The 12,505-nt window shown below is 41.2% G+C and overlaps 1 protein-coding gene across 2 annotated transcripts in view; it reads right to left on the reverse strand.

Annotated features, from left to right (window-relative positions):
* ADK (adenosine kinase) overlaps positions 1-12,505 on the reverse strand; it is a 199,760-nt gene that overhangs the window by 105,270 nt on the left and 81,985 nt on the right. For both annotated transcript variants that reach the window (XM_081913767.1, XM_081913768.1), the window contains exons 5-6: positions 6,481-6,653; positions 5,374-5,482 (exon numbers count right to left, since the gene is read on the reverse strand). In XM_081913767.1, the coding sequence (XP_081769893.1) occupies positions 5,374-5,482; positions 6,481-6,653 (282 nt within the window). The remainder of the gene's footprint in view (positions 1-5,373; positions 5,483-6,480; positions 6,654-12,505) is intronic.

Raw genomic sequence — 12,505 nt, forward strand, 5'->3', positions numbered from 1 at the left:
TTAGGATTGAAGTTGTTGAGCTTTTTTACAATTTTTTAAAGGATTTAACCCCAAAGTTAAATTGGGCCCGCAAAACGACCTTTGGACATGCCTGGGGATAAGGGAGTAGAATGTAGGGTAGAGACTATGAAACCCAGATCTTCTCTCCTGTTTTCACCCAAGGGAAAATCCTGCAAATGAAGCGATGCTTGAATACAGCCAATGTTCTGCTACAATACAATTTGAACTGGAGACTTCTGGAGTCTATGTCTCCATTATCCCCAAACCATTTCTCCTTTAAATAAGACTAGAAAGCAGATAACCTTAATAACATGTCAAGAGTTCATAAAAAACCCATGAATAGGAATCAACAAAAGATGAGCAGCTTTGGCTGTATGAACCAAGAAATCTGGTGTGGACGCATCTCTCCTTTTTCATATGATTGACACTTAATTAAGTTTGACTAGTAGAAGAGCAACAGCGGCAACTTTCTTCAAAGTTGACTCTCTCATCCCCATTCCCTTCTAAATGTACAAAGATTTATTTTTAAAATTTACATTAAAATTAGAGTGATACATCAGATCAGGTTTTTAAAATGCAACTTTAGATTTCTTGCCTTACAGACTTCATTACCCAAGAAAAGTATTCTTACGAAATATGGAAGGACAGTCTGCATCAACATGGATCTATGTATTGAAGTTTCCCTGCCTAGCAGGACTGTTTTTAGTCACCCAGTGTTATGCAGTTAAAGCAGCTCATTACCAATAGATCTGAGTTTCAGCATCTTCCTAATGAAATAAAGACTAGCCTTTTGCCTCTCCCATGTGCATGGAATGCATTTATGTATCTATAGAATTGGGGTGGGGGCTTGATAGATAAAGAAACATTATGCCAATAAAGATGACATGCTGCGTTCATCTCTGTAGGTATCTGTCAAATGCAAAACCGTACACAACTATCCTCAGAGTAATAATGATGTTTTATCATTTTAATTATAAACACTTTGGAAAAAAAATCCCCCAAAGTATATGTGTTGGGGTGGTCTAAATTAACTGTAGTTTGATAGCCCAAGGGTAGCAGAAATAGATTGAGCTAGCAAATTTCATAGTAGTTATAGCAGCTGTCTTCTTGCCTCGGGGAATCTGGGTATTTAACAAAGCAGACAGCTTGGCACAGGCATCTGATTAGCAACATGCCAATATGGCTGGACAGAATTTGCAGAGGCTCTATTGTTCCAGTATTTGATTAAACATCTGGAGAATTCTACTATTATATATTTCCCCCATATATTCACTCACAATAATTTTGCACAGGTTGTCATGTCTTCCTTAATACTAGTAACAGGGCGTGGAGTCGCCCGCGGTGCAGCAGTAAAAATGAATGATGATGCGCCGCAAATGAAGTTGTTTAAAAAAAAGGGAGAAAGGGCAGAACGTGAGAGTAAGTATGTTTCTAAATCACAGATCCATAAAAGCATTTAAGAAATAAATTCCAAGACGTTCTATGAACAGAGATGTGAAAGTGAGGGCATATGTTGCAAGAGGAGTTTTATAACAGTTAATACAAAAATAAAGAATTTGTGCAACTGTTTGAAAAGCTAATAACTGAGCTTCCAAAACATATTTGGCATACTGTCTTTGAAAATCTTACTACTCCTTGGGCAGTTTCTGAACAGCAAACTTTCAACAAAGAATCACACATACTCTCTCTCTCTCTCTCTCTCTCTCTCTCTCTCTCTCTCTCTCTCTCTCTCCTTGTCTCTCATGCTTTATGCATACACCACAAATTATTGGGGCTTGTCGGCAGAGTTCAAAGCACCAGAGTCTCTGCAAACTGCCTTCTTCATCTAGAAGTACATTCTTTTACTCTATCAAATCCATCTGAGGTAATAAGACTTGATGTTTTATTCAACAGAGCTGAGGAAAATTGTTGCACAATAGGTTAATTCAAAATGGCAGCATAGAAAATGCATCTGTCAGTGGGGATCAAATTACAGGGCAAGCTCCTTGCGATGCTTAGAAAAACAAGCCTGCAGTTTTACGGATTATGTGCACGCATGTGTTTAAAGGGGTGGGAAAGGAGCTAAATATCTGCACTAACCTCCAATTAAAGTCAATCATAAAAACAGCCTATTTAATGAGTGCAGACTTCTTTGGGTAATTATAACACCAACCAGTCCCCCCCCCTCTTTTAAATCTGTAATTCTGCCTTCTTGTTATTGCTTGCTTTGTCATTAATCGCCTCAGGACCTTGATTTCCTAGCAACAGACTCTGCCACCAAACATTTGGCTCTTGTTCAACATTTTCTTTGTGAAAAATGGCACTGCTGTTGTTGCTGGGCTGCTGCAGCTAGACTGTCTCTGTAAGTGCTCTAATAATGCATTCTTTTATTTAAAAAAATCACACGAGAAAAGGACAAATGCCCGTGCCTCCCTAGATAGCGAGCAAAAGCAAGTTTACCGGCAATTTAAAGTTTGCAGCAGCCGCAGGAAAATAATCTGATAATTTCTCATGAATACTATGATAGCACTTAAATATAAAAAAGGTCCACTGTCTGCCGCATGTTGAGGAAAATGAGGAGCAACACCTGCCAAATGTTATGTATCAGATTTCTTTTCCACCCAAGGGGACAAAATGGCTGGCTTGGCTCCAGTGGGGCTTTTCTGCCTCTTCCTTCCCACTGCAGTCTCAGGCACCTCCCTCCCCACCAAAGAGCAGCTCCCAAAAGGGAGGTCCCTTCAGAACAGCATGGACTGTGGCTCACACAAGGTGCTCCCCACAAGTCCCCTCCAATTCTCTTCTCCCATTAACAACTCCATGCTATTTCCAACACAACTCAGAAGCCTCCGCCCCACAATGATCGCTCCCCACATTAAATGGGGGGTGCCTTTGCGTGGTCGCGCGCAGCCCCCTGGACCCTATACGGCACCATTAACACAGGCTTGGCTTCGCCTTCCCCAGGTGGGATACCTGGAGGTCTCTGCCTACCTCAGCCAGTTACCCAATCCCGGCCTGGGGAGGTGTTGCCAAGGTGATCAGCCCAGGTAGGGGGAGGGATTACCTGCCCACACAACATGGGGAGGATCTACCAAGGTCTACCCACATCTGATCTACCAAGGTCTACCCACATCTGAAACATAATAAAGTTGTGGCCAATTTTAATCCCATAGCACATTGTCTTTAGTCATTATTCCACATGGGGGCAGCCCAGGGTTTGGGGGACTCTGCCTGTCCACGCAAATATTTTTCAGGAGGTGGACGGGGCTGCGATGGGAAGGATGATACAGGAAAGATCTGTTGTGTTCTACAATCCAAGTGTTTATGTGGGACCCAGTTCCACCATACCTGGGTCCACCCCGCTGTGCCACAGACCTCTGTTTAGCAGGGGGCTGTACAGAAAGAAAGGTTAGCACGCTCCAGCGGTACCTGTATGGAGGTGCAGTAAGATTCAGCTGGTTCCTGATGAACAGTTATGCCTACCATTCCTCTCTCCCTCCCACCCATTCTTCTTCTTCATTTCAAAACTTTCTAGTCTTCTTACAGTTTTTAGCTCATTGCATTCAGTCCCAAGCGTGCCATTCAGAACAGACCAAGATACAGTAATTTTGAAATGAGAAAACAGGCCGGCAGGAGGGGGAAGAGCATAAATTAAAAATGAACAGGCTACTGTGGAAATATATATTCTGAAAAGATGTCTCGAGCATATGGCAGAAGCGGTTGATGTTCTGTGCTGCGTATGATCTTTGCAGGATAAGCATTTGCTTTACAATTATTGATGGAGCTTTGGCCATATGAAAGAATCAACAACCACCACCATGGAAAATCTAGAGCGCTGCACAATAACAGGCTGCAGGAGACATTAACACTAACTGAAGGAAATAACTTTTTTAAAAAAATGAATTTGTTTCTCCCGGATAATCCATTTTCTACACTTCTCACCAGCTGTTCCCACATGGCTCAGGTAACAGGATGGCAGCAGCTGTCATACAGAATCCATATATTATACGCACATTACGTTCTTTAATCTGCCATAGCTGCCTCCTATACTTGTTAATTGTGATCAGCATTAACAACATCACAGCAAGGGAAACACAAATCTGCAATTTATAGCACACCAGAATGCAAGTCTACATAAATATGTGAATTGGGTTTCCGTCTATCTTGGGCGAGAGTAAAATATCCGTAGAATGAATTCTGAGCATTTCCTCCTCGGTTTCACTAGAACAGTGTTTCTAACATGTGGGTCACGACCTCAATTGGGTTGCAAAGCCTGTGCAAGAGGGTCGTGGCTTTGAAAGTTAACTCTAAACAATTATTGCTCTTAATCCTTAGTTGGTATGATAAATGCCTTTAACAACTTTTTGTTTTGCTGGCGCATTGTAATGCTGTGTAGACAATTGCAACCAAGTGTCAGAAAGGCTAGAGTCTTATATTTTTGGCAGCGAGCTTATTCAAATTTTGGCTTCATGTTACCAACTCAGTTATCATTGAGTACCCTGAGCCTGCTGATGAAGCACTATCTATGCTGCTATTTGGTAGCACCTATCTTTGCATGCTAGGTTTTTCCCTACTGACTTGTATGATTTTATTCTGTGAACTGCCCTGAGACCTCTGGGTATAGGATGATATAATAATAATAATAATAATAATAATAATAATAATAATAATAATAATGACAAAATACTGCAGCAGGCTATATACCTCAATAATGATCTGTGGCTATGTGAGACAATCATCAAACACCACATTGACCTACTTGTTTAGCTATCCCACTGATACTTGCCCAAATGGACTTTATTGTGAATAAAGCTATTAAAAATATTATAGCTAACACAGCTTTTATAAGTGTATGCATTAAAGTAAAATGTTAATGGCTTATGAAGTAATAACCTGTGATCAGATGGCAGCTATTCTTACATTCCCATTAAGAAAACGACAACCCTAAATAAGTTTATAAGTATTATAAAAATGAATTCCACATTAATAGAAGCATTAAGTAATTTTTTGCTTTCTGATCATTGTCCAAAGCTCCTGTGATGATACTAAATAAATTTGGACTTGTGCGTCGCAATACCAAAAAGGTTGAGAACCACAGTGCTAGAAGATGGCAGGTCTTGGCATCCCTGCAGATTCCAAGAAACTGCTCAAAAGTAAGGCATACATAAAAATGTAAATGCGATGCAGTTAAGAGCTCAAATGCTGAATTTGATTCAAAATGGCTTCCTGAGTTCCACTTAAGTGAATTAAAGTAAGTCAACATTCATGTCAATTAATCAAGACCCAGTGCAACGCAAGAGTCACTTTTAGCACCCACAAACTATATCCTGTACTTGGTGCAACTTGTATGTAAATGGTCAAAGTGTTGAACGCAGGTGCAAAATTAAGCAAACCTACCGCAATATAATAAACTTGAGCTTTTTCCACCAAGTTCCAGTTCTTTTCTATGTCAAGATGCTTTTCCTTTTTATAACAGTTAGCAGCAGCCAGGTTAGCAACAAGAGACCTAAAATGACAAAAAGCAGTCAACATGATCAGATGGAACAACTGATCCACAATCTCTTCATTCCTTTCGCTCCTGCAAACTAATAATAATACTTAGAATTTATTTAGCAAGCTCCTTCAGATGCTGTTCCTTCTTGCAACCCTTACAACAACCTGTGATGTAGGTCAGTTTTATTCCCATATGGCTGATGGGAGGGGGCACTGGGGCTGAGAGGCTTCTCTGACTAAGGCCATCTGTCCAGTTTATGTGCAGGAGAGGGAAGAGGTTCAAACTGGGGACTTGTGGATTTGTACCTCAGTCTCCTAGCCACTTATGCCAGCTTTCCAAAAACCTCCTACAGATATGGGAGTGGAAGTTTCAAGAGAACTTTCAAGTAATGCTAATTGGGAAGAATCAGGGAAGCAAGGTGCTGCTTTTGATGCTGTTGGTTGATTAAAATGTAAAGGGACCCCTGACCATTAGGTCCAGTCGTGACCAACTCTGGGGTTGCGGCGCTCATCTCGCTTTATTGGCGGAGGGAGCCAGCGTACAGCTTCCGGGTCATATGGCCAGCATGACTAAGCTGCTTCTAGTGAACCAGAGCAGCGCATGGAAACGCCTTTTACCTTCCCGCTGGAGTGGTACCTATTTATCTACTTGCACTGCGTGCTTTCGAACTGCTAGGTTGGAAGGAGCAGGGACCGAGCAACGGGAGCTCACTCCGTCACGGGGTTTCAAACCACCGACCTTCTCATCGGCAAGTCCTAGGCTCTGTGGTTTAACCCACAGCGCCACCCACGTCAATCACGTTGGTTGATTACACAGAGGCCAATTTGTAAAGATGGGGAAGAGTAGCAAGAAGAAGAGATCGCCAACAGCACAAATGGAGAGGAGAAGGGACTTGAAGTCACAAGCACCTCAATTTGGCTTACAAATGCAGCTGCAGACATCTGCCATATTCCATAGGAATTTTGACCTGAAATATGGCAGAGGTTTTGTATCCCAAGGTGATATATGACCTGTTGTCACTTGTGATGCAGGCAGCACAGGTTCCAGTTGGCTCTTCACTCTGCTCATAATAATGGGCATCCACATGAGCTTCTTCCGCTTTCTTCTTCAAAATTGCACCAAACTTATCCGTTCCGATGCACCCAAAAAACGTTGCAGCTTTATAAGGGCTCTGGATCATCCACTGCAGTCAGAGACAAAGAAGGAAAAACCAATTCACTTCAATTGCTTGGAATCAAATTGTTGTTATATGTACGTACTGCACTTTGCATTAAATTGAGAAGTCCAATAATACCTTTGAATTCCTTCAAATCCAGATGGACTTTAAATCGTTTAAGTTCAACCTCCCTCAGCCTGGGAACCTCCTGATATTGTTGGACTCCAGCTCCTATCAGTCCAGTTGTAGTCCAATTTAAGGCTAAGTTAAACTGCAATTCTAACCACACTTACCTGGGAGGAAGCCCAGCTGAATGTAACAAAACTTATTTCTGAGTATGCATGGCTAAGATTGTAGCTTTAGTCTATCAAAACTTTGTTTTGAGGGTTTATTTTATCAAAGTTTTTAGGGTTTGTTTTATTTTATTTTATTACATTCAAGCGGTATATAAATTTTATGAAATAGAGTAAAATAGAAATACTGATGTAACTTAGGAAAATACAAATAAAATATTACCGATTATATGCAAAATCAATAGATCATTAGCAAACATACATTTGTGGACCTATACTCCCAAAATGCAGAACCAGTAGTTCAGCTACTCTGAAATAACTGCTAAACAAAACTGCAAAACAATCCCAACCACCCCACCCTAAAGTTCACTCAAGATACATAAGCTGAAGCTGCTGAAGAATCCAGAGACCATCTTGTTTGTCTCTTAGAGCAGACCCAGGTCATCAAGCCTGAGCTTCCACAGCCGCTGCCTGCCATGAACCATCATTGGCAGGATTGGTGGTGGTGGCGGCGGCAGCAGATTATTTTAACAAGTCAAAAAGGTCCACTGGATTCACCTGAAGGAGTGGCATTCTGGCCCTAGGTGGGACTAACTTTGTAAAGAAAAAGGAACTGAAGGTATGGTGTGGGCAATGGATCATCCTGAACTTTTAGGCGTTCACATTTGAACCACACAACAGCCTTTGGTCCAGGACACACAACAGCCTTTGGTCCAGGAAGCCAGTATTGAGACACACCCTTCAGATGAGTCCAGTGAACAGAAGATACTCCTGTGCTGGACTCAGGTGGGATGTTCACAAGTTGATCTGCTGATCCAACAGCTGGATGCCTAAGATGGATGAAGCACACAGTGAAGTGCTCCCCATCCAAAAGTCACTTTGGCTGAAGCACCAAGGACCAAATGCTCTGTACCACCTTTCCTAAATGGCCTTGGCCCTGCATACCTAAAGAGCGTCTTCACTCCCATCATTCAGCCTTGACACTGAGATCGAAATGGCTGCTCATGCTGAAAATTGCTACCTTTCTAAACATGCTTTGGTTTGGAATTCATGTAACCTCAAATACTTCTTCTTCCCCCCCACCCTGGCCTTTCCTGACCATCAAGGTTAGGTTTTTTGTTTTAAGTTTGTACCTCTTCTGATATATTTCACTGTTTACATTTTATGGTATATTAAATGATTTTATAACATGTTCTTGTGTTTAATTATTTAATTTGTCATGTTTTTATTTATATTGTATACTACTTAGACACTGTTTAACATCAAGCTATCTAGAAATTTTGTAAATAAAATAAATAAAATCCATGTTCTGAATATTAGTAGTGACTAGGTATTAAGAGATTAGGAATGAATAACAATAGATCTTAGTATGTATTTCATAGTACTATAAATACATGCTTTAAAGTTTCAGAGCATCTTACATTGTAGGTTCTAATCAGTTCTGCTGCTTCATACACACACGATCAAGTCTGTTTCTCCACCCCAGCTATAAGCTGTTCATTCAAATTTCATGCATATCAACATCTGAATAGCAGCTAAAGACTACGGTTGGAGATCTCTCTTATCTGTTGGGTAAAATTTCAAACGCTAAACATATGCCTATCAGCTTATATCTACAACAGTATCTAAAACAGGTGATAAAGGTTAAGTGAAAGTTTATTGACAATGATGAACTCTGACAGCCTCTATTCAATTACTTTTTCCTTCAAGGTGTCTGTGATCAAAGCAAGAAAGTCCCCCACCCCCCCCCCCGAATCACAAGCTGTTTGTTCGGATTGAAACATCTGGTCAATATTCCCTAATGCTGCAATTTTCATGCGGTGTTAGCAATAGGGTAAGTTTCCTCTCCTTTAAGTCCCATAAGTGAGACACATATGGCTGATCATTTGATCCAGAAAAGATTCAGTTCACAGCACCATGTACAACTCTCTCTGCACTTTATGGTATTTTAAGGCTGCTCTGTCATTGCACTCCATCAAAACTGCAGTCTGTTACAGGCTTTTGCTATAAAAGCCTGCAAACATGACAGAGCTTAACAGCATTTGACTATGGGAGACAGAAAGCATGTAAGGAAAGGCTGTCTTTAAAATGGCAGATCTTCAACTCCTGCTAAGCGTTCCCAAAGTGTGGCAAACTAGTAAACAATATAAAGACCCAGTAATATCTGTTTAAAAAGTCACTCATTATTGTCATTCTAACATTTTCCATTCTGTATGTCTGAACTAATAGACCATCTTCTTTTGCCTACCTAAGCCATTATACGATTCATAAACATTTAACATCATTTACATTTAATTTAGAAAGGTCTTACTAACCAATTACTGTTTTGCATGTTAATGGCACTTCACCCTCCCTCCAAACAGTGAATGCAATGGGGCTAATTCCCAAGGAAATTTACACACTGCAACCTCAGTGTTTGAGGCAATCTTACAGAAAACTTTGCAATCTAGAACAATTTTTACTGAATTGCCTGCCTACATGTAGATATGTCCATCATTTATGGCATAGAAAAGTAAGTAAAATATCAAAACATCCTAGGGGCGCTTCTTATCTGCCACAGGAAGCCATGTAAGAGTGCTTCAACTCTCAGTGATTTTTGCATCTATATAGTTATCATTTATTAGTAGAAGTCAGTATCAGGTATCAGTGGAGATCTTCCATATAGAAATAGGTGTTTGATCCTTGTGATCTGATAGCAGCAGAAGGTAAGTCCTCAAAGCTTCTTGCAAAAGTTAATTGAAACTGAAATTTTGCCTGTTACGTTTCAATCTTTACTTTGTGTTTTACTGTCGTTAGCTGCCTTGAATGCCAACTGGTGGAAAGGTGGGATAAAAAATTAATGTACAAAAAGTGACATCAGAGATGTCGACAATTTCTGTCACAATATCAATCTAATTGAAAAACTGCAGCTTCACCCATGGTGGAATAAGGCATATATATATATATATATATATATATATATATATATATATATATATATATATATATATGCAGGTTTTGGTGTCCTCGGGTGTCTTCCCGTGTAAAAGTTGGGGTGTCTAGGCGACGTTTCGACGAGGTCTCACTCGTCATCTTCAGGCTGGTGCTTTCGGCTTCTTGTTACTGGAACAGAGCAGGATCTCAATATCATTAACATATTAGTAGAGTAGTTAGCAAAGAAATTACATAGTGTATTGTTTCTCTGTTAACTACTGGAGAAACAATGAATTTTCGTAAACAGTGACAGCATTTCTTGATGAGCTGCTTAACTTTAAAGTTTGGTATGTTGTTGCATTTTTCTAATAATGACTTTGAATGCAGATTTGCATTAATTGCATCTTTTATTGATTGTATTCTTCTCTGGATGAAACTGTAAAAATACTACCTAGGATCAGCACAACAGTGGTGATCAATGTCCACAGAATTTTGGCAAATGTATCTGCTGATGTCACAGTGGCTCTGATGATGCAGATATGTTAAAGCAATCCATCTTGCATCACATCATAATGGGCAACCCATTGTTCCATGTAGCTTTAGCATACTGTAAGCTGAGCCTTTTTACAGCCCATGTGAAATTGAAACAACTATTAGTACACTTACAGGACAAGCTTTTCGATACAGCCACCTGTACTTATACATTCAATGTGTTGATACAGATGCCCTCCCATTCCTCTGTAGCTGTTTGTAAGTTAAAAAGCAAGGAAAAGCATTATTAGATCGTGAGTATCTTGAATATGCTCCATGTTGTTTGCCTGTTGTCTGTTCAGGATGAATGTGCTGAGTTACACCTGTGTTAGAGTACAGAAGAAGATGAGTCTCGTTGTTCTGGTAGAGGTTTTTTAATTTCCTTGTTATTTGCATTGTATAAATGACTCACTATTATGGGGAAATCTGGTCCTTATGCTATAGATGACTAGATCTGGAGGGACCTAGGATTCCCACTCCCCCCTCCCTACTTTTTTAAAAAAATCTTTGTTTCCTGAAGAGACTTCACTTTTTGAAAGCTGTTTTGTATCGTACATATTCCTGTATTTGAAGTTGTTGGAACTGGGGAAGGGGAGGGTCTAACAACTCTGGAAACTTGTTACTCACAGCATACATGTGTGGAGACTTCCTTCACTGTGCCACATTGCATGAATGGTCCAAATTGGACTGGGAGGCATCCATACATCTGTAGTGCAGCAGGGGTGCCAGCTTGGCCTCAGGACTGTGGGTGCCCATTGCCTCCATGCAGATGTGCAGCATCACACGCACTACATGCAGCTGTGTTCATGTCACATGTCTGCCTGGAGGTAGCAGCAGCTTCTCTTCCTCCAACTCTGCAGCCAGCGAGGCACCGTTTCTGGGCAGGGGGGGGGGAGGCCTTGGACGTGGAGGCAGAGTCTATCCACACCCAAGGCTCCTACTCCTGGAAAAGGGTGTCTCGCTGGCTGGCTGCAGTGGTTGGAGCTGAACTGTTTCTCTTTCGGAGGCAGCACCACAGAGGCTGGCTGGCTGCCCCTCTCCGGCTTTGCTGATTGACTTTGTGGGTGCCCAGCCCCCACAGGTATATTATTGTGGGTGCCCAAGCATCCATGCCCCCTGAAGTTGGCTATGCATTGGAGCCTATCAGGTTACAAAACATATATATATATATATATATATATATATATATATATATATATATATATATATATATATTTGCTTTCGTAGATTTTCACGGGTACAGGAATGCAGGTTTTGGTGTCCTCGGGTGTCTTCCCGTGTAAAAGTTGGGGTGTCTAGGCGACGTTTCGACGAGGTCTCACTCGTCATCTTCAGGCTGGTGCTTTCGGCTTCTTGTTACTGGAACAGAGCAGGATCTCAGTGTTTGAGTTCCTATAAATACTGTTGAGGGGGTGTGGTGTATAGCCTCCAATGTTCTGGGCAGAGAGGAAGTTCCCAGGCTAGTGTGCCTTTTCTTCTTTTGTTCCTTAATTACTTGAGGGATATCCTGAGTGATTTCTTGAGTGATATCCTGAGTACCACTTAGGTGGGTCATTAGGTGTGGATTAGTTGCTAAAGTCTTTGTGTCTTGACCTCTTGAACTTTGTGAAGAGTTTTTCTGAGAAGATGGCTGTACTGCACTTAGTTGTGCTCTGGCTTGGCTTCGTGTATAGGGGCGAGCTGTGGTTTTGTGGCTTGTGTCAGCCAGATCTGTGTAGGGATTGCAGGGGGGTGCAGCATCCGGAGGTGCCACCATGGTTTGGCTACTGGATGGTGTCTGTAATTTATCTGTGGAGAGGGTCTGGGTTTGGGTCTGGTGTGGTTGATTGGTGATGGCGTTCTGTGTGCCTCTGGATCTGGTGTCAGTTTTTGTGGGGAGGGCTAATTTCCAGATGTCTGGCAAGCGGGATGTGTCGTCACGCTTGTTCATGTTGTGAGGGTGTTTCTCTATCTCGATGGCTTCCATGATTATTCTCTTGTGGTGATGTTCCATGTTAAAGAGCAATTTGGAATCTGCAAAATTAATTTCGTGTCCTGTTTCTTTCATGTGTTGGAAAAGAGAGGAAGTTTTTTCTTCTTTTTTGACGGCATTCTTGTGTTCTGCGATACGTGCATTTATTCGTCTGTTTGTTTGTCCAATGT

The sequence above is a fragment of the Podarcis melisellensis genome (genome assembly GCF_964234715.1).
Source record: "Podarcis melisellensis genome assembly, chromosome: 5".
Lineage (NCBI taxonomy): Eukaryota > Metazoa > Chordata > Lepidosauria > Squamata > Lacertidae > Podarcis > Podarcis melisellensis.